Genomic DNA, 19,167 nt, shown 5'->3' on the forward strand with positions numbered 1-19,167 from the left:
CTTTTTATCTAAGAACTTGTTGCTGAGATATCTAAAATTCAAGAGATTATGCTATATATACATGCTAAGTAAATGAGCTAAGAAGTTAACTAACTAGTAACTTATCAACAAACCAATCAGTAAAATATTGACTTAAAGACATAATATCAACCTGTTAAATACTAATATAGTAACTAACATATAAACGATAAATATTAGAAAAGCTTGTTCAATTCATAGATTAGTGCCTTGCTATGCTAAAACAACTTGTAATACCACATGGGAACAAGTTGTACAACATTTACAAAATGGACTAGTTTGATGAATGTAAATATAATTATATACAAACACTCTAATGTCTTCCACTATCATCCAAACTATGTTTGTCACATTTAAATAAAATAAAGAATTTGATCAAGGTAACAACAACCTTTGGAATCAAACCCTTGTAATAATGTGACTGAATTTTAATAATGATAATAGATCAAAATGAAAAATCATGTACAACAGGCCATAAGTTATTGGTTTATAATCATTCTTTGTTGTTGGCGCGATCCCTTTTCTGTCCACCAAGAATACGAGAAATCTGTAAACCTCTACTGAAAGCTTGGTTGAAGAGCATTCTTGTTTGAAACTCTGAAACAAATGGGAACCATGCTAAGAAAGCTACTGGTGTGAAGAGAAGCAAGCCCATTATTACTTCATATCCACGTGCAAGTGCTCGAACCGAGCCCCATAATCCAGTTTTTGCAATGAGTGGCTTACAAGCTTGTGCAATCTTTATGAAATTAAGAGAAGAGGAAATGTAATCAGCACAAGCTAGAAATTTCTTAGTGACACTTATATAAAAAATAAAAAAGTAATAGAACTTTGCTTTTTATTAACACTTTTTTGTGTAGGTTGAAGCTCTGCATATCAAATTATTTTTTTATATGAAAAGTTTAGGCGAGTTGGATCCCGGAGGAGCACCAAAGCTAGGAAAAGCGTCAAGACTGAGAGCCCTAGTTAAGGTACATATATTTTACTACCAACAAGGTCCTCTCATCGGCAGCAGGATTCGAGCTCAGGTATTTGTGAGATCTGAGCTAAATCCTTACCAACTGGACCAACCTACGTTGGTTGTGTCACTTGTAAGTTATGGCGCAAATGGTTCATGCCAGACTATATCATAACGGCCATCTATCATAACTTACTCTGTGAACATCTATAAACTTATAAGGACATTTTTAGTTAGCGACGAACACTAAACTTATTTGACTGTAGTTATGAAGTTCTCATAAGTTAGAAGCTAATCTAAATTGGGCAAAAATGCTTAAGGTTTGAGACTAGAAATATTATGTTATCACTTTAATAGCTGCAGTGTGACTAAAATGTCACAAGTTCAAGTCGTGAAATCGCAATCTTGTAAATTCAAGGTAAGGTTGCCAACAATAGATCCGAAATGGATCCGAACTTTCCTTGTACCCTGAAGTTGCGTAAAACCAGGTTTCGCTTTTTAGAGGATTTGGTAGAAGACAGACACCACATAAAGAGAATGCAAGAAAAGAAGAAGAAAATTACTGACCTGCAGCATTCCCCAGCCTGTTGGCATGACTGCCAGAATACAGATTATTATGTCCTTAATTGTCATCTTAGCCACTACTATTAATATTATGAGGATGGCAAGGAATGTTATGAAAATAGAGCCCTCAATCAATCTAAATACAAGCTGGAAATCTGCACTGAGGCGGCGCCTGCCAACAGATATACCCTGCAAAAATGCAGCAGATAGCATAGAAATGGTTAATTTATTTCTAAACAATACAACTCAATTATAAAGTGATGTGTGAGTGGTGTAAGAAAAACAGAGAGCGAGGCTGTGTCACTTTACTTTTCATCTCTAGAAAGTAGCTAGGATAAATATGTCTAAACTATTATGATGCTCAATAGAACAGAGAATGATGCTGACATTAGATTAGAAGTTGTTGAATTGAAAAGATAGCTTTGTGAGTGGATATGAGCTTTCAGTACTCCCATTTAAAATTAAAAAACAGTTCAATAGAAACAACGGTTTAAAAATATTAAACCGGCTTGTAACTATGAACCGATTTCAAACTGGTTCTAAACTCGAACTGATTTAGAAAAGTTAACCAATTTTTATGAAAGTGGACTTTAAGAACTGAATCAAACTGTTAATGTTGTTCAATTCAGTTTATGAACCATGAACACCCCACTGCCAGTAAGTAGTAGTCCGCAGAACTCCCTGAATGAAGGATTATGCCAAATTTTAAAGATCCAAAATATAATAATTTGAATTCTCACCTTCATTAAACCCAATATTAGAAAGATTATCATCCAAGAAATACCATAAACCTGCAATCGAATAGCAACTTCAGTTAAATCATATCCTAATTGCTAGGGTTATGAATAGACAAAGGAGTATTCCTAATGAGAGCTATATGCGAAAAGCACTTACTAGAACACTTTTATGCGCATCAGTGATTGAGAGGTGATATACAAGTCCATATTGATATATGAAAAACCGGAGGGATAGTATTATCTCAGTAGCAATGCCACGCATTCCGGAATGCTCGAGATGCTCATGTTCATTTTCCCACCAGGATTCCCAACTTTTTTCAGGAGGTACACCGATACCTCCACGGTTGCTTATCCATTTATGCCAATCTGTCCAATCATCAAGTATCTTCTGCCACTCAAATCCCGATGGATTGAAAAGGAAAGGAGCAAAGAGCCATGTCCCTGCCATGAACCATATGGTTATGGTAATTAAAATATATGCGACCACTCCTCGGTATGCATGGCCAAATATATGGTAGACCACAAGAAGAATAACCAATTCAATTCCTTTAACAAAATGACTCCGAGAATAGAGCCTATAATTATCGGCAAACTTGGCATGGAACACCACGAAACCACGACCAGTGCCTCTGTACTGTGCACCTCCATGAAGCAACGTCCTTCCGTAATAGTGTGTTTTTGTTCCTAGAGAAAATGTGAAAAATACAGGAGCCAACTGTATTTGCATTAGTACAAATTCACTAAACGCCTCACGGAAACCCTTCTCCAAACCAATTTCCATCAACATAGGCAAGGCCAACAAAAATCCGATTTGCACAACAGATTGTGAAGCAAGAGCTACTTGAAGAGCTTTGTTGTCTCGAATAGCTCTTTGTTTGTTCAGCCCTTCTTCAAGTCCACTAAGGGAAAGATAGAGGCGGCCATAAAGGAATACATAAACTGTGAGGACTGTTAACTGTTAAAAGAAAAGTCAGTACTTTAAACAGATCATAATCATAAATATGACTAATAAGTAAGGAAGGTTCTGAGTATACCAGGGTACTGAAATAGAAGCCAATGGTGGTGAAATAAACAGACAACATTCGGAAGAAATCAAATCGGTGTCCAAGCCTGTATATGTCCCTACTCATTGTCTGCTCACCATTCCCATTAGCTATCTTTGCCTCAAACATCGATATCTGGTTAAGACCGACATCCCTTCCTTTACCAACTTGTATATACTCATGATGAGTAACATTTCCTTCACGTAAAGTAGAATTGAAACCTGCAACAAACTTATGCTATTGATACTTCTATAAAAGAAACAGAAACAAGTTATTCACACATACAGAAAGAGAACCTAAAGCACATGCCTGCAAATATATCTTCACTCAAGTTGATGACTTTAGAAGCCTTGCTAACACCGCCTCTTGTCAGGTGGAAAAGTCTATCAAACACATCTGGGTGGCCATAATGGAACCTCACTCTGAATGAAAACCAAGAAAAACATTACTGAGAACTTCAAATAATAATGAACTTATAAACACCTCTTATTATATACTCAGGAAGGCTTATAAACATAACTTTCAGTTTTATACTTATAAACATATTCATATACTTATAAACATAACTCGTTGAGAAATATAAAAAGCTTTCAGTTTTACATATTCATGTTAAAGAAAAATACCTAAAAAAGACGACTATGGGTTATGACTTATGACTATAGCCCTATTTGATTTTATAAATAATTAAATACTCATTCTTATTGTTTAAGAAGTCTTATTGTCCTTCTACTATTACTGTATTGAGTTGACTATTTGTTCTATAACATAGATATCAGTATGAATAGGAGTGTCTGGTTAAAAATTTGCATCACACATCAAACCAGTGTATTTCATACGAGTTTACCGAGTCATAACAGGATTTTGCCCGAGTCACTACAGAAATGTTTCTACATGCGTTTCAATTCAACTCATTTTGGCCACCTAGAATTGTGGAATCATATGTTTCCACGAGTTACCACATTAACAATATTGATTATGAGCATCCAAGTATGAAAAAACTGAGACTTACTTCAGCGGATTAGCCAACAATCTTTGTCCAATTGTCACAAAACTGGTTTCCTGATTGGACATAAACCATGCAAGCGATGAAACACTGCAAGAAACATAAGGTAGATTAAAATTAACAGTCTATCAGTATATTTTAGCTTATATCAGAAGTGACACCGCAAAACACAGAAATTGATACAACAGATCATACCTGCCAGTAAAAATATGCTCTCGGAGTCCAAGTATAGTTGGATATCTAGGATCACCATGTTTCTTAAGAAACTCTTGCAGCAAATTCCTCATTTTGAAAGCTTCTTCCATATAGTTATCCTGTTACACAAATGCTTAGCTATCATAATTTGTTCATATGCTAGATTTCTCTTCTTTCTTCAATATATAAATAATAATGTAAGACCTGATTCATATCTATTGTTTGCAAGCCTTCCCCTCGTGTGAAAATGATGGCATGGTTTTGATTTTCTGGCTTCCCCTCACCCAATATTGCAGACCCAGGAAGCTTTATTCTGTAAATTACCTACACCAAAATAAAAAAGACAAATTGGAAATCATCGCTTAAAGAATATAGGAAATACTACTTTCATTATCTTCTTCTTAAAAGAAAAGAAGCTCATAATGTTTATGATGCCAGATGATCGTGTTGATGAAATTGCGGATGCTTTTGTGTGTGCCTCAATGAATTAGCAATTTTTCTTTGGTATTGAGATTTAAAAAAGTGGGTTTTAAGTAAACCATCAATTTAGTTTCTAAAGCATCGCTCTCTTTCCAATTTAGTCCCAAAAGTATACAAATATAATACATAATCCCTAAAGTATATAAATCTGACATTTTAGCCCCTGCGGGACTAACATGATGAATTTTCATATACTTTAAGGACTAAATTGATGGATTTCATATACTTTAGGGACTAATTATTTTTATATACTTTATAGACTAAATTGTAGATAGATTGATACTTTAAGGATTAAATTGATGGTTTATTCGGTTTTAATTTATAATTATATGCATAATTTTCATCAAATTGAATTTACTGACTTCAGTTATCATAATTTCAGGAATGGTCGTTGGATAATACCTGGTCTAAATTTTGAACTGCTTCAGATGAATCAATTGATTTGGTTGGTAAAGCAGCTTTGGCTAGTGCTGAGTAATAAACCTTTTCAATTTTTCGGGAAGAATCTTTGCTAGCCTCTTCAACCTCATCAATATAAGCAACTCGAAGAGATGGATACCTGCAATTGTCACATTAGTACCAAATGTAACAGGACAGTGTTTTTGTAAGCAATAACAGGTAACAAGGTTGACTTGATTGAGACCGAGAGTTTTACTTAGTCATGAGCTTTAAAATTTCTTTGGCCCTAGGATCACCAGATCGCTTGTGAATACTATATTGTTGACATGACACAACATATGTGAACTTCATGTCGGCTAATGATTGACATTGTGTCCACAGCGACCGCTCACTTGTTGGATTTTCCTTACTCTCTAGTTCCGCAGCCTTGTACCCTTTCATTAATTCTGTTTATGAAATGAAATTACAACATTGTAAGGTAATGACCCCCCTTCACTCTCTCTTCAATGAATATTTCTGTACGTACCTTCATCCTTCGCCATATCAAGAAAAGCCTGTAGTTCCAATGCTTGTCGGAAATACATCATTCCTCGAACTTCACATGGTGAGAATCAAGTGAACATGCACAAACAACATATATAATTATACAATGCAAAATATAACATCAAATTACATATCTACCGTATAGAAATATTGTCAAAGGGCAGGAGGCGATTTGTACCAGTTTTAGTCAATGTCTGGCCTCTGTATGATGCCCATAAACGGAGTTCTTCTTCTAACTCTCCTTTGAGTTTCTCATCACTCTCTTCACTTTTACAATTGTGCCGTTGAAGAAAGTTTGTCCATTCATCTGAAGTAAATCATGATCAGAAGCAAGAATATATTAATAGCATTGTGCATATAGTAAGAGAGGAATACAGTACATTTGTGGGGAGGGACACAAGTTGTTGACAATGTAAGTATTATTGATCCCACCAAATATTAGAATTTTTCTATTTCCATATTAATATACAAAATCCTGTTTAGGGTTTACAGTTTTGTATACTCATAATTTCCTACTGTTCCAATAATATTTCAAATTTAGGCTCCAAAATGGGGATAGATGAGTAAATTTGAAAGAAAAACATGAATCCCGCTAATTTCTACAGTGGTTGTACTTTTAGGATTCAGTCTGTGCTTACAATAGTCTTCTAATTAAAATTTCAGTTAAAGCAGTATTTGATTTTAGTACAAGGTAATCTTTTACTGTCTCCTGACTGGAGGAACTTCCCACGAGGATAAATGCTACAGTTATATGTAGAGGAAACGCACATACCTGGATATATCTTTTGCAAGTAAAAAAGGATAGAGACCCCATCTTCATTTTGTTCTTGCAGATGTTCTTGGGAGAAAAGAACCGGTTCATCGAAGTATGGCGTCAAGACACTACAAAATAAATATATATAATTTCAAACTATTGACTTAACACCGTCAAGTATCTTAAAAATAAAAGAAAGTTAATACAATTATTATGACAACCACAGATTTTGTGGACATAATTTACAAGAAGTTAATGGTAGTCAGATTTTAAAATAAAATAAAAAATATTTAAAGTGAATTTAGTAGATTTGTTTTTAAATTTGCATATAAATTCCGCTCAATTAAGAAAATACCACTCAATTAAGATTCTAAGTAATGTGCGAGTTTGAAGAGAACTTTAAGCATAAAGAAATGACTTAGCTAGATTAATACCACTATAAAAAATATTTGAAGAGATTATCTAATTTACGAACAATTACATTTATTAGCTTAACTATACAATATTTTTTTCATATAGCCTTGCCCATTATGATAATAAGATCAATAACCATGTTGAAAAAAGTGTTTTAGAGAGTCTACCGCATCACAAATTGATGTTCAAGTACGTTAAGGTAAATGTAAATGATTTGAGCTTACGAGAAGGACAGCATATTCCGAACTTTGGGAGCAGACGGCATATTCATAAACAAGGAATTACTGAAGAAAGTAATACGCCTCTTAGCATCCAAGTTGGCTGGTACATCCATAGCAGACTCCTTGACAGTAAGCAGTAACTGAAGCCTTTTTATCTGTGAAGATCGAAAAAGAATATAAACCAAGAATTTATATCATGTAAATCAAACTGGTAACAGAGACATAAACACCTACAAGCCTATAAAACTTACTTTCTCTGACCAAGCTTCAGTATCTGTTGTGACAGGAAACTGAAGTCTACCAAGAAATTGATATTGTTGATCAAGGGGCGTCATCCTTTCATCTTTTCCCAAAGCCCCACCATGGCTTGAATCTTGCAAACTAACAAGTGGATGACAATGTGTTACTAGTCCAAAATAATCATCACAACAAATCAAAATAGCCAGGGACACAAATTTCCAAAGGACTTACCCCTCAACATCTCCATCCATTATGTCTCTTGTCACAATCTCTAGCATGTCAAGCAAGAGAATCACAATTTGATCCTTGTCCTCCTGTTTGTTTTTCAACTGAAGAAACCAAACAGGTTTGGTTAAACTTCAAATTCAATTAAACACAAAATGTAATATTTAAGTCTACAAAGTAATTACCAAACAATCAATCAGTTTAACAAAACGATCATATAGATCAGGGAGAGCACTCAGATCCAGATCCCTCAGCAGGTTTCCTCCTTCTATGAGCTCATCAACTTTTTGAAAAATATTCTGCATAACTCTGTTCATGAAACCATAACATACAAACGTCAGTATCTGAAACTTCGTCAAACTTCTCTTCTGATGTATACTCCCTCTAGACTCAATTATAAGCAAAAGTAACTGATTACACGCATTAAGAAAAGTGGCTAACCTCAGTTAATTTCCTGGATGCAGTCAAAAAGATAATTGGATTTCCTAAACTACCCTTTTGTTTCATTTAATTTTGCAGGATAACTTGTTTTGTTGGAGGAAATTTTGAGAACAATAGCATTAAATAGGGTTTTGCTTATATTTTTGTCCACCAAATATAACTACTTTTGCTTATATGTGAGTCCAGAGTATTATTTCACTAAACATGAACTTACATTTTCTCACGTTCTCCTAGAACCAAGAAGTTAATAATATTTCTAAAAGAAGAATAGCATTCTTGAACAGCAGATTTCATGTACTTGTCCCTTGACAATCTTTTTTCCAGCTCTTGGCCTTTCCCAAAACTGTCTTTGGCCATAGACACTGCTATTGGAATCTGCATAGCAAATTCAAGGATATGGATGAATTTAAGCAGGATACCGGTTATTCTTATACAAACTCACAGAACAGTTGGACAGAAATAGATGAACCTTGCTAGCAAGTAAGAAAGGAGGCCACTGGATGAGATTCAGGGAACGGTCAGCCCAATATGGTACAAGCATGAGGTCCATTTCCCTAAATAATTTATTGAAGTCAGATTTATTAGCAACAAAACATAAAGACCTTTCAAGAACATAAAAAATCTGAACATTGTAATTATTTACGGTTCACCGTGAACAAAGAATTACAATATTAAGAACTGTTCAGGCATAATAGTACCTGTTATCAATTAAGTCCTCCTCCCTCAAGCTAGTAATTATTTTGTTCCATAGTTGTGCAAATCTTGCTGCTTCCTTCTCTTTATCGGTAGAGACCTGAAACAACCGGTTCTCCTATAAGTTAATATATGTGGATAAAGGAAACATACATTAAAAAGGAAAAATAAATAAATCAGTAAATTTAACAGGAAAAGAAAATAATCAGTAGAGAAAACTGGTATCCTGGCACATATATCAAGGACATTTGAAACATTATGATTAACACTTAACGTAAGTGTTTCGATTCCTTCCATAATTGATGAGAGACTTATGATATCAATGCATGAGATGTGAACACTCCAAGGTCTTTAAATTAATTATTTTCTTTATAGAATATCACATTCATCTTATTACAAATACTTATCTTATTTTGAGATGAGTGTGCATCCCTTCACTATATTATCTCACCTCATAAACGAGAGACTAATACAATGAGGCACCAAAGGCAAGGACACCTTACGATATTGTTGAGTCCTAAATTAGATGTATGGGATATGCCAAAAAGAGTGATTGTAAGTGGAAGGCATCCCTCATCTTAAAAGCCAGTTTTGTAAAGTTGACTTAGGTACAATCTAAATTTAAGAGGAACTATCATTACAAAGTAAAGCAAATAAACGGAACATAAAGCTTATTCTCATACTGATTCTAATAATGAATAATTTCACAACCTGATCAAATTTACGAGAAAAAGTGGCCTTTAGTCCCTTTTTCTTTTTCTTCTCCGTCTGATCCAAGGGAATCAAGCGAGCATTAAATGCACCCGGAATTGAATCAAAGCGAGACCTTAGTAACTCCAATGTCCGAATCTGAAATTATAATGAAAACAATGACTAAGTATGATAAGATCCATTGATCTGCAGCCAATTCAACAGAAAAAACCTAGATGGCTTCCATTAGCTTATTTTAAATAACATAGTTTGTGGTTCAGTAGCATGCAGGTACAACAGAAATAACATAAGAAAATGAATTCAAAATCGAACATTAACCTGGATAATCTCCTAACTTCCAATTAAGTTATTACTAAGGTTCTAATTAAAAGATTCTATATCAAATTTGGAATTTCTTATCTCAACTGTCTCAACTCAACCCTATTTGCCAACACAATCAAGCCAGAATCATAACTAGTAGGGACAAGATTCAATTAAATTAAGAACTTTAAAAATGTTGATGAAAAATTAGTTAAAAACAGCTATCTATATTAGCGTAATAACTTATGTTAGGAAAATTCCTATTGAGAGAGTATAATAAAAAAATTGTGTTGTGAAATAACAAATTAAAGGAGAATTTAACACTAGAACAAGAAATACAACAACAAAAACTAAAGCCTTTCACCAAATAGGTAGTGTCACTAAGGTAAGGATAGTATTAGTAAGATTCAATTTGTAAAATAATGAACAAAATATGACAGAACAGAGAGAATGTACAAAAATGGAGAATGCAAAAGCTTTCAAGCTACAAGGACTCCTTGACAACACACACACACACACACACACACACACACACACAAAATATACAAACCTCTCCCAAACGACGAAATGCACCGTATATGCCTCCTACAATTGTAGCATAAATAGCATACCAAATCTGTGTATCCATAAAGTAGACCTGCAAAAGGGCACCTGATTGATTATCACAACTCTCTATAGAACACAGCTTTAATATGATTAGAAAGGCATGCCACAGAGAGATAGACTTACAAGCATGATAGGAGCCCATATAGCAATAACTACACCGATATTGTTTTTCGCTGCACATAGTAATAACATGATATCAGGAATTATCCCATATATAAACTGCATTCATTTTGATTTATTCACAAAGTTTTTACCATGAGGGAAGAACTCGTGCCAACTATAAACTGACACACGGGCATTCATGATGGCTTTTGTCGGGCCCACAAGAGGCTTAATCTGCAGTTCAGAGAAAATGAAGTGTATGAATTAACAAATACATGAATGCCAGACACATTTATTTCTGATTCATGTAGCATGCATGGAAAAAACAGTTAAGTGAATAGGAAGATGAATGAATCATGAGAAAGTAACTAACAAATGATAAGAAATATATTTTCCAACTATCAATCACTGGTGATTTAAATGCCATCAGCATTATACAAACTCCTATGCTGTAATCATTCCAAGTGCAAAAAAATAAAATGATATATTTCTGGATCAGGTATTTACCTCAAGGTAGTAACTGAATGCTAATTTAGATAGAATTAAGAGAACCCAGAAAGTAGAGTACCTATAAAGTTAAGAAAGTTACATTAATCAGTCAAAGATGACTGGTGAATGTGATTACTGATGATTCAAGAAATTAACTTGATTCTCTTACTTGATCAGTGAAATTGGACCCTCTTGCATTCCTCTTCCAACAAAGAGCCGAGGCTGCAAATTGTGGAGAAAGAAGATGAAATAAACAAGATATTAAAAAATATATAGAATAAAAACTAAATATAAGTTCTTTAAACTCATGCACCAATAGTTTCTAATCATCTTCAAGAAAACATAAAAAATTGAATTTCTTATAATTATTTCATAGGGATGATGAAAAGGTATTGGTTCTAGGGAAGAACCTATATCAATATAAAATACAGAAATATAAGTTCACAAACAAAATCTATATCAGCTTACCTGGGACCACCACATCATGAGCTTCACAGCACCATAGTTCGACCTCTCAAGATACCGGCGGATGAGTGGAAATAGAAATAACAGTGCAGAGAGAATGTTTGGAGATAAATAGATGAAGACAGCCAAAATGAACATAGAAGGGGAGCCTGAACCGTTGCCAAACCAATTCTTTATGGTTTGTCCAAAACCAGATGGATTTTTCCAACTAAAAGCGTAGGTGACTGGCAAAATTACGACCCACGCTGCAGCTGAAATAGCTTTAAATATATATCGCAGCTTGACATGAAGCGACATAACATTCCTTGCTTTCCAACTCAGGACTATGTCAAGAAGGGCTGAAAAATTATAAAAGGTATCTTAATTAAGTATCAACTTCATAAAGTAGAACAAATTATTGTTTGACCAGTGAACATCCAGATGAAAAAAGTTGAAGTAAAATCAGAGTCGCGTGAACAAAATGAAATGTACAGTTGAAGGAAAATCAAACATCAAAGAAGGGAAAAAGGAGACTCCAACGTCATGTGAATCTTTTGAATAAACATTCCATCATCTTATGTGATCTTGCATAATTCATTATATTTATACTAAGCCCTTAGTGTATCTCTCAAATTTGTTTATGTAACAAGTTCAGTGATCTTTGTAGTAGATGAAAATTTCCATTGCCGTCAAAGCATATTTTTCTTCCCTACCCCAGTCAACTCCTTTCTTGTTTTTTCATGGTGTATATCTCAAAAGTATCTCTGATTTCCATTTAGACGAACACACCCAGCAAAATAGACGGGCATTGATTTTATTTTATCTAACCTTGTGCAAGCTTCAATATTGCAGCAGTTATGAAGATGCTGAGAACTTTCTTGAAAACATCACCATCAAATATGTTGCTTAAACTGCCAGAGTCATTCCAAGCGATGATTACCATTGCCTTAAATTAAAGAGCATAATCAGTCCAATTTATTAAACAGAATTGATACATAATGAAGTCAGTGGAGGTTGTAAATCAAAAACCAAATCAGGAACTATTATTACCTGTAAACATAGTATATAAAAGCTCCACATTCTGTCAAAACTTCTAAATACATGCCAAAATGAGCGAATCTCAACAAAATTAACTTTTCCCATCCACCGTTCGTCATCATAAGATTTGTTTTCCTGTTTTCCAAAACCAAGCACAATTTTTTAGGGTAAAGATCATGGAGATAGATTGCTTCATTCATATTCAAGACAAACTTTGGTTGACCAAAAGAATCTCAGAAGGAAATAATTACAATGCATGTATGTGATAAATGTGACAATAAATAACAAGTTGTGGTCAGCTAGTTCAATGAAAAACATAGTGGAAAACAAATCTAATATGTGTGAAGTTGGCATATTTGAGGTTCAAGCCCTAAATATAAGTACCACAAAGAAACAAAAACGTGAACACCGCAATAACAATACCGTGTAAATATCAATTTCACAGTATTTAAATTTTATCATCTCCTTTTCCACCCTCTACTTAAATCCCTGTAATTTCAACAGTACACATTTCTTGATATTAAAAAATTTCACATTAATTATACGTCAAACGCTGTATGGGAAGGGTGCAATGCTGTTAAAAGAGTATACAATCATTTTCACGGGTGGTGTAGACCATTTTCTCATATAAATATTATGTTCTAAGGGTTGGTATCCTTTACTGTTTTCCTCTATGCTTTACTTCCACTCATTTGTTAATAAGAAGATAGCCTTTAAGCCATAATATGTCATACCTCTTCTTTGTTATTTACACGCTGCGCATGAGGCAGAGGCACAGAGAAGAACTCAGAATTAATACGCATAGGCCAACCTAGACGGAAGCAATCAACAGACCTGCAATTTGGAAATGAATTTATAATCTCTTTTATGATTAAAAAAAAAATATAAAGGAAATCAGGCAGAACAAAAAGAAAATAATACCAAAAAAATTCGTTTAAATCGTCATAGTTTCTCCAATGAGAATGCTTTGCTTTTCCTCCTTTACTCCTTAGAGCTTCCTGCAATACGAAAAATGTTATTAATAGAACACATAGAAAGCAAAATGTTGAAAGAAAACTAAAAGGTTCTTGAGCTCATAGATAAAGTAGAAGCACACCTTTTGTATTGTATCATATATTGGTTTTATTACTTTCTGCAGAAATGCCTCCTTTTCACCACCATATGCCGGCTTTACAGGTTCACCCGTCAATGGACTAACATTCCCAGCTAACATCCCATACAACTCAAATGCCATCTAGGAAGATAAAATGATGCTTAGTTTCAGTTAATAATTTTTACATTCATATCAGAGACATGCAAGTGCTCCGCGAACATTGAAAGTAATTAAAAATAATATCAGAAAGGGTTAATATTAGATCATTTTAAATATCTCTTCAGACTGAATACAGTATTTTATAATATTGTCGAATTTTAAATAATACTTACATGATGGTAAATATAACACAGGCATTCTGGCATAAATCTCAAATTTGCAGCTTCTCCCCATATAAGAAGATATAGACCCATGTATAACAATTTGCGCTGTTGCATTTCCTGCTGAATTGTTGGCAACCTAAACATCATCATAAAAATAACAAACTTTAAAAGAGCGTATTACGAATTTCTATAATATTCTCTTATGCCTAACTATAAAGTATCAATTTCAACTCAAAGCTTCACAAAACAACCATTTGACATGCAAATCTTACCAAAGACTACTTTTGCGACCTAAATACTTGCACCACTTTTTGTAGCTTCTAAAGAGTTTCTTCATCACTTCATTTAAAGCACGGTCGTCCAACTGAAAAGGAAAAAAGCAGTTTGTCAGAAACAATAAATTTTAGTATGACTAAATAGAGGGTCCAAGCCAGTCATTCACCAAAAGGGAAAAAACAAACCTTGGGTTGTTGCTCATGTTTTGGAAATTGTCTTATATGTACATTTGCAAGCAAAAGAATCAAGTGCTCTCTTTGGTTTTCCACATTATCCTTCTGCATAGGTACAAATAATTAATATTTGAGCGAAATATATGGAACCAAATGGTTGTCATAACTCAATCCAGTCTCTACCTGGAAACCAAACATCAGCAGAAGCCAATCCAGAATGTCTTTATTATCTTTCTTTAGAATGGCTTCATTTTCTTTAGTCACCATCGGCCATGGTAAACCCCTAGTATTGCGCAGTGCAGAGCAAGCAGCTTGAATCTGTAAATCAATAAATAAATATAAGCAATCTAGTCAACGCTCTGAAAGGAATTCTAACATAAGTTATTCATTAGATAAAAGTTGTAATGATAAGTTGATGCCGAACTCTGCAACCTGTCATACACATTAAGATGCAAACATACACTAATTCTCTCTCCTTAAGGGTAAACTTGTAAAATAATATCAATTGTCAACAAATTTAATACTACTACCAACTTTCTTAATTCCAGGTCGGCAGAGTCCTATATTTAGGAACAGAGGTAGTAACTTAAATGAAAATTGAATTTAAACATAGTAAAAGAGAACAAACCTCAGGATATCTCATGATAGCCTCTTTTCCACTTTCTGGATCAAGGGGCAAAATATTATAAGGTGCATATAATTGCTTCTTTTCCTCAACCCTGTTATGAGCTTCCATAATCTACAATGAAACATTGGAATGTGAAAATCAAAGTATAAAAACAAAAACAGTTGCAATTTTAATATCATTCTATTTATATTTATTTGTATACTCCATTTATAGTTACTAATATAGAAAGCAAAAATGCAGAGATCTGAAGCAGCATATCATTTAGTTTACCTCTTCAGATACTTCTACAGCCTCAGTTTGATTAACTGCTTTCAAAACCTCAAACAAAACAGCAGCAGTTTGATATGCTTTTGTGAGTTGGGCACTGGAAAAAGCATATGAAGTTAATGCCGATATTTTCTTTGTTATGGATAAAATATACAACTCATATTAACAGAAATTGGAATAATTCACAGTGAATGTCTAATATAAGGGAGGTAAAGTTGAGTCAATGACCAAATTAGAACAATTCACAGTTAATGTCACTCACCGATCCTTATCAGCAGCATTCTGTAACGCTTGAATATACTTTTGGTAGTAATGCCGATAAAAGCTCTGCATTTCACGAGCATCGCTCTTTGCTCTTCCTTCCAACGTGGTGTCATTTTCCTGTGAAGAATGGGAAAATACTTGCATGTATTCAGATTTCCAAAGAAAGACATTCCAATCTGAGCTATAACAACATGAGAAGTATTTGATCTTTCTTCTTTTGTTGGTACTTTAATATACTCAAATTAGAGAACAGTAAAGAAACCATCGATATTCATTCAGATTCGTATTCTCTTAATTGTCGAATTCATTGGTCAAGCAAAGGAAAGAAATATCATAAAACGATTGAAAACATAAGAGAACTATTAGAACAAATGTAGAAATTCTTAACAAATAAATTCAGAAGTTTACCCTTTCTAAACGTTGGAGAAGAGCTGTTTTGAATTGGCGAACACCACGCCCACTAGATGTGGGATCTAGTCTGTGAGCTTTTTCAAAGGCATAAAACCGACCTAATTACAAAACAAACTAGTGCATTAGACAGAGAATACACATATCAAAGCCCGTAAAGCATTTGATTGCTGTGCCGGGCATATAATGAGACTAACAAAATATCCAAATACAATAACCAAAAGAAAAAGTGTGTCGAAGTAAAATATAAAAAGATGAAAGTTACAACATGCAATAGATTGGTTTCAGATACAAACGAAGTAAACACATAGTGATTTTATAGAATTACCAAATTTTGAGCTCCATAAAGAGCTGTCACCTGATAATCTAGCCAATTAAAGGAAAAAAATAATGTAACGCATTGAACAAATAGTTTCATTTCACTATTTACCAGAACTTCCAACTTCTTTTAAAAGACAAATTAAGAAAATCTTAATGTGCTCATAACTGTGAGCATTAAGGCAAAGTTAGGTTAAAAACAACATTCAAAGAAATTTTCCAGTTCAAAACACTATTCAATACCATACAAACAATCATTTACAATACAATACAATCTTCAGCAACATTTCCAATCGATGAGAACATAAGATCAGATTTGGTTTCCTTTCCAGCAACTTAATTTTAGTGACATATTGTCAATTCTTCCAAAAGCGAAAGCTTGTAAACAATATTGGACTTTGAATTTTGAGCATAAAAAATGGAAAAAGAATTTACCCTACAGTTGTCATACCAAAAATATTAACATGCCAAATAACATACACCGCTATATTTATGCGTTTATTAAAGACAATATGAACATCAACTCACAGAGATAAGCAACTCTTTTATTGCTTGCTTCGACTTCATTAGCAACACGGAGAATAGGAGCTATCTCAACCAATGAGGAAGGCACAACTTCACTGTCCAAAATCGGGTCTGCTCCTAAATTCCCAGCAGTCTGAGTCCGCATTAACGGCCGCCTCTGCGGTTGCTGCTCAGACCCCCTTCTATAAGACATCTCGATACCTCAAACTAACAATCAATATCACGTCCACCTCTTATAACACCTACAAGAACTAACAACAACAAAAATATTTAAAAAAATCAAATATATTCAGTAATAACATAATAATACCAAAGTTTTAGGAACAATCATATTAAGCTCAGTAATTCCCCCAATTAGAGTTCCAAAATCAACCTCTAGCTGATAAGAATGGGCCTGTTTGGATAAACAGGTTATTTGAAGCTTATAGCATAAGAGCTTATTCAGATAAGCACTTAAGTATAAGCTTAAATAAGCTATTTCTATAGCAAAATATAAATTGAAGTTAAAATATTTTTGCATATGTTATAAGCTGTTTCCATAAGCTATCTTGAAGAACTTATGAAAATAAGCTAAAAAAAGCTTATGAAAAATATTATAAGCTATTTTCATAATTTCTCCCAAAACTTATGCCGGTAAATAAGCTCAAATAAGCCAATCCAAGCAGGCCCTAAGTTAAGATTGGAACAACCAAACAGAAAAGTGAGCATAACATGCAAAAATGAGTGTGATTATACTATGATTATAATCCAGAGCAAAAAGAAAATCACTTTCCCCAAAACCCTGATTTTATTTCCAATAAAAACCCAAAAAATGAAAGAAAAACCTAAATTCAGATTATATATTAAGAAAGTACCTTCAGTTCAAACAAACCTCAAAAAGGACATGGATGAATCAAGCCAGAAAATTTCTTCAGTTTTTCACTATCACTGAGCAACCCATTAAGCAAAACAGCAAAAAGGTTCAACTTTTACATGAATCAAGATAAGGGAATCTAAGTATATGTAAGATCAAGTTCAGCACTAAAAAAATATTATCTTTAGAAAAAAATCAAAAAAAGTGTCTTTCAAAAGTGCAAGTGAGAATAAAAAAGAAGAAAAAAAAAACTTTATATGAAATTGAGAAAGTGAAACAAAAATAGGAATGAAATTAAAGAAGAAACTTACTAGGTATTGTTAGAGAAATTGGAAATGAAAGAGTGAAGGTTGTTGTGGAATAGTGAGGTGAGATGAGTGTGTGAGTGAGTAAGTGATTCAACCAACAAATTCTTTCTCTCTCTCTCTCTCTGAATATCTCTCTTTGTTTTTCTAATGAATAAGTGAAGAAAGAGAGGAATAGTAACTGATGATGGATTGCATCATGTACATTCATGTTTGTTTTAACTTTTAAGTCATCTCAAGTCAATGGACTTTAGCGGGTAAATTTTCTTCCAATAGGAGAGTGCCACGTGTCATAGCTTTCCTCTTTACAAAGAAACATTTTAGGCTTAAATGCAGTTTTACCCCCCTATTTTGAAAAATGCGGAATTTTACCCCCCCTATTTTAAAATGCGGAATTTTACCCCCACTATTTTATAATTTGTTGGATTTTGCCCCCTACCAAAATTTTGCACAAAATCTGATTCTGAGCCTCAAGTTCAAGGCTACGCACAGAACTCAATTTGGATCAATAATTCACCAAACTGGTACCGAAACGACCGCAATCGAGTTAGTTTTCCACAGAATCAAACTCCACTAAATTTGGAGTTACAGAGAGAGATTAATTACTGTTTTAGTGAAGGTCTGTTCAAATTAATTATCGTATGAAACTACTACTAGTATTCTCGTCATTCCTCTCACCCTGTAGCTCATTTTTTAATACTATTTACATGTATGGAAATCTAACGAAATTACCCTTGTTGGCATTTCAATTTCGTCGAATTTGGAGTTACGATGTGTTCGGTAGACGATGTTGAATTTGAAGATCACAAGTAGATTTCTGCAGAATTAGTAATTGGACAGACCTTCACTAAAACGGTAATTAATCTCTCTCTGTAACTCCAAATTTAGTGGGGTTTGATTCTGTGGAAAGCTAACTCGATTACGGTCATTTCGGTAGCCATTTGGTGAATTATGGATCCAAATTGAGTTGTATGCGAAGCTTTGAAGTTGTGACCCGAAAGCAGATTTTTTGCAGAATTTTGGGGACATACCTTCACTAAAACGGTAATTAATCTCTCTTTGTAACTCCAAATTCAGTGGGGTTTGATTATGTGGAAAGATAACTCGATTACGGTC

At 33.9% G+C, this 19,167-nt stretch overlaps 1 protein-coding gene across 6 annotated transcripts; it reads right to left on the bottom strand.

Annotated features, from left to right (window-relative positions):
* Nucleotides 1–154: 154 nt before the first annotated feature.
* LOC123895520 (callose synthase 1-like) lies at nucleotides 155–18,271 on the bottom strand. 6 transcript variants are annotated; one of them, XM_045945894.1, is made up of 44 exons: nucleotides 18,058–18,260; nucleotides 17,748–17,820; nucleotides 16,897–17,144; nucleotides 16,051–16,151; nucleotides 15,641–15,759; nucleotides 15,382–15,475; nucleotides 15,112–15,222; nucleotides 14,667–14,801; nucleotides 14,496–14,588; nucleotides 14,307–14,398; nucleotides 14,044–14,170; nucleotides 13,715–13,852; nucleotides 13,540–13,616; nucleotides 13,353–13,452; nucleotides 12,631–12,753; nucleotides 12,409–12,526; nucleotides 11,605–11,939; nucleotides 11,306–11,358; nucleotides 11,155–11,215; nucleotides 10,800–10,881; nucleotides 10,669–10,718; nucleotides 10,490–10,576; nucleotides 9,640–9,777; nucleotides 8,934–9,028; nucleotides 8,705–8,789; nucleotides 8,450–8,610; nucleotides 7,980–8,103; nucleotides 7,801–7,898; nucleotides 7,581–7,710; nucleotides 7,333–7,484; nucleotides 6,713–6,822; nucleotides 6,119–6,247; nucleotides 5,924–5,992; nucleotides 5,654–5,843; nucleotides 5,401–5,557; nucleotides 4,723–4,842; nucleotides 4,519–4,637; nucleotides 4,330–4,413; nucleotides 3,630–3,742; nucleotides 3,312–3,541; nucleotides 2,435–3,232; nucleotides 2,281–2,331; nucleotides 1,544–1,729; nucleotides 155–757 (listed from the first exon to the last, which is right to left on the bottom strand). In XM_045945894.1, exons 3-44 carry the CDS (start codon nucleotides 17,084–17,086, stop codon nucleotides 512–514), a joined length of 5,871 nt encoding a protein of 1,956 aa, XP_045801850.1. In that variant the 5' UTR covers nucleotides 17,087–17,144; nucleotides 17,748–17,820; nucleotides 18,058–18,260; the 3' UTR covers nucleotides 155–511. The 6 variants fall into 6 exon arrangements, with proteins under 6 accessions (XP_045801850.1, XP_045801851.1, XP_045801852.1 ...); XM_045945895.1 differs by having other exon boundaries at nucleotides 16,897–17,135; nucleotides 18,058–18,256; XM_045945896.1 differs by having other exon boundaries at nucleotides 17,748–17,858; nucleotides 18,058–18,250.
* Between the last annotated feature and the right edge of the window lie 896 nt (nucleotides 18,272–19,167).

This window comes from Trifolium pratense, linkage group LG7 (genome assembly GCF_020283565.1).
Source record: "Trifolium pratense cultivar HEN17-A07 linkage group LG7, ARS_RC_1.1, whole genome shotgun sequence".
Taxonomy (NCBI): domain Eukaryota; kingdom Viridiplantae; phylum Streptophyta; class Magnoliopsida; order Fabales; family Fabaceae; genus Trifolium; species Trifolium pratense.

Coding starts and splice junctions, on each gene's coding strand:
- LOC123895520 (XM_045945897.1), bottom strand. CDS start 17,086: ATGTCTTATAGAAGGGGGTCTGAGCAGCAACCGCAGAGGCGGCCGTTA. Junction 12,527..12,630: donor TTTATATACTATGTTTACAG/GTAATAATAGTT, acceptor CTTTAATTTAAG/GCAATGGTAATCATCGCTTG. Junction 4,414..4,518: donor GAGCATATTTTTACTGGCAG/GTATGATCTGTT, acceptor TGTTTCTTGCAG/TGTTTCATCGCTTGCATGGT.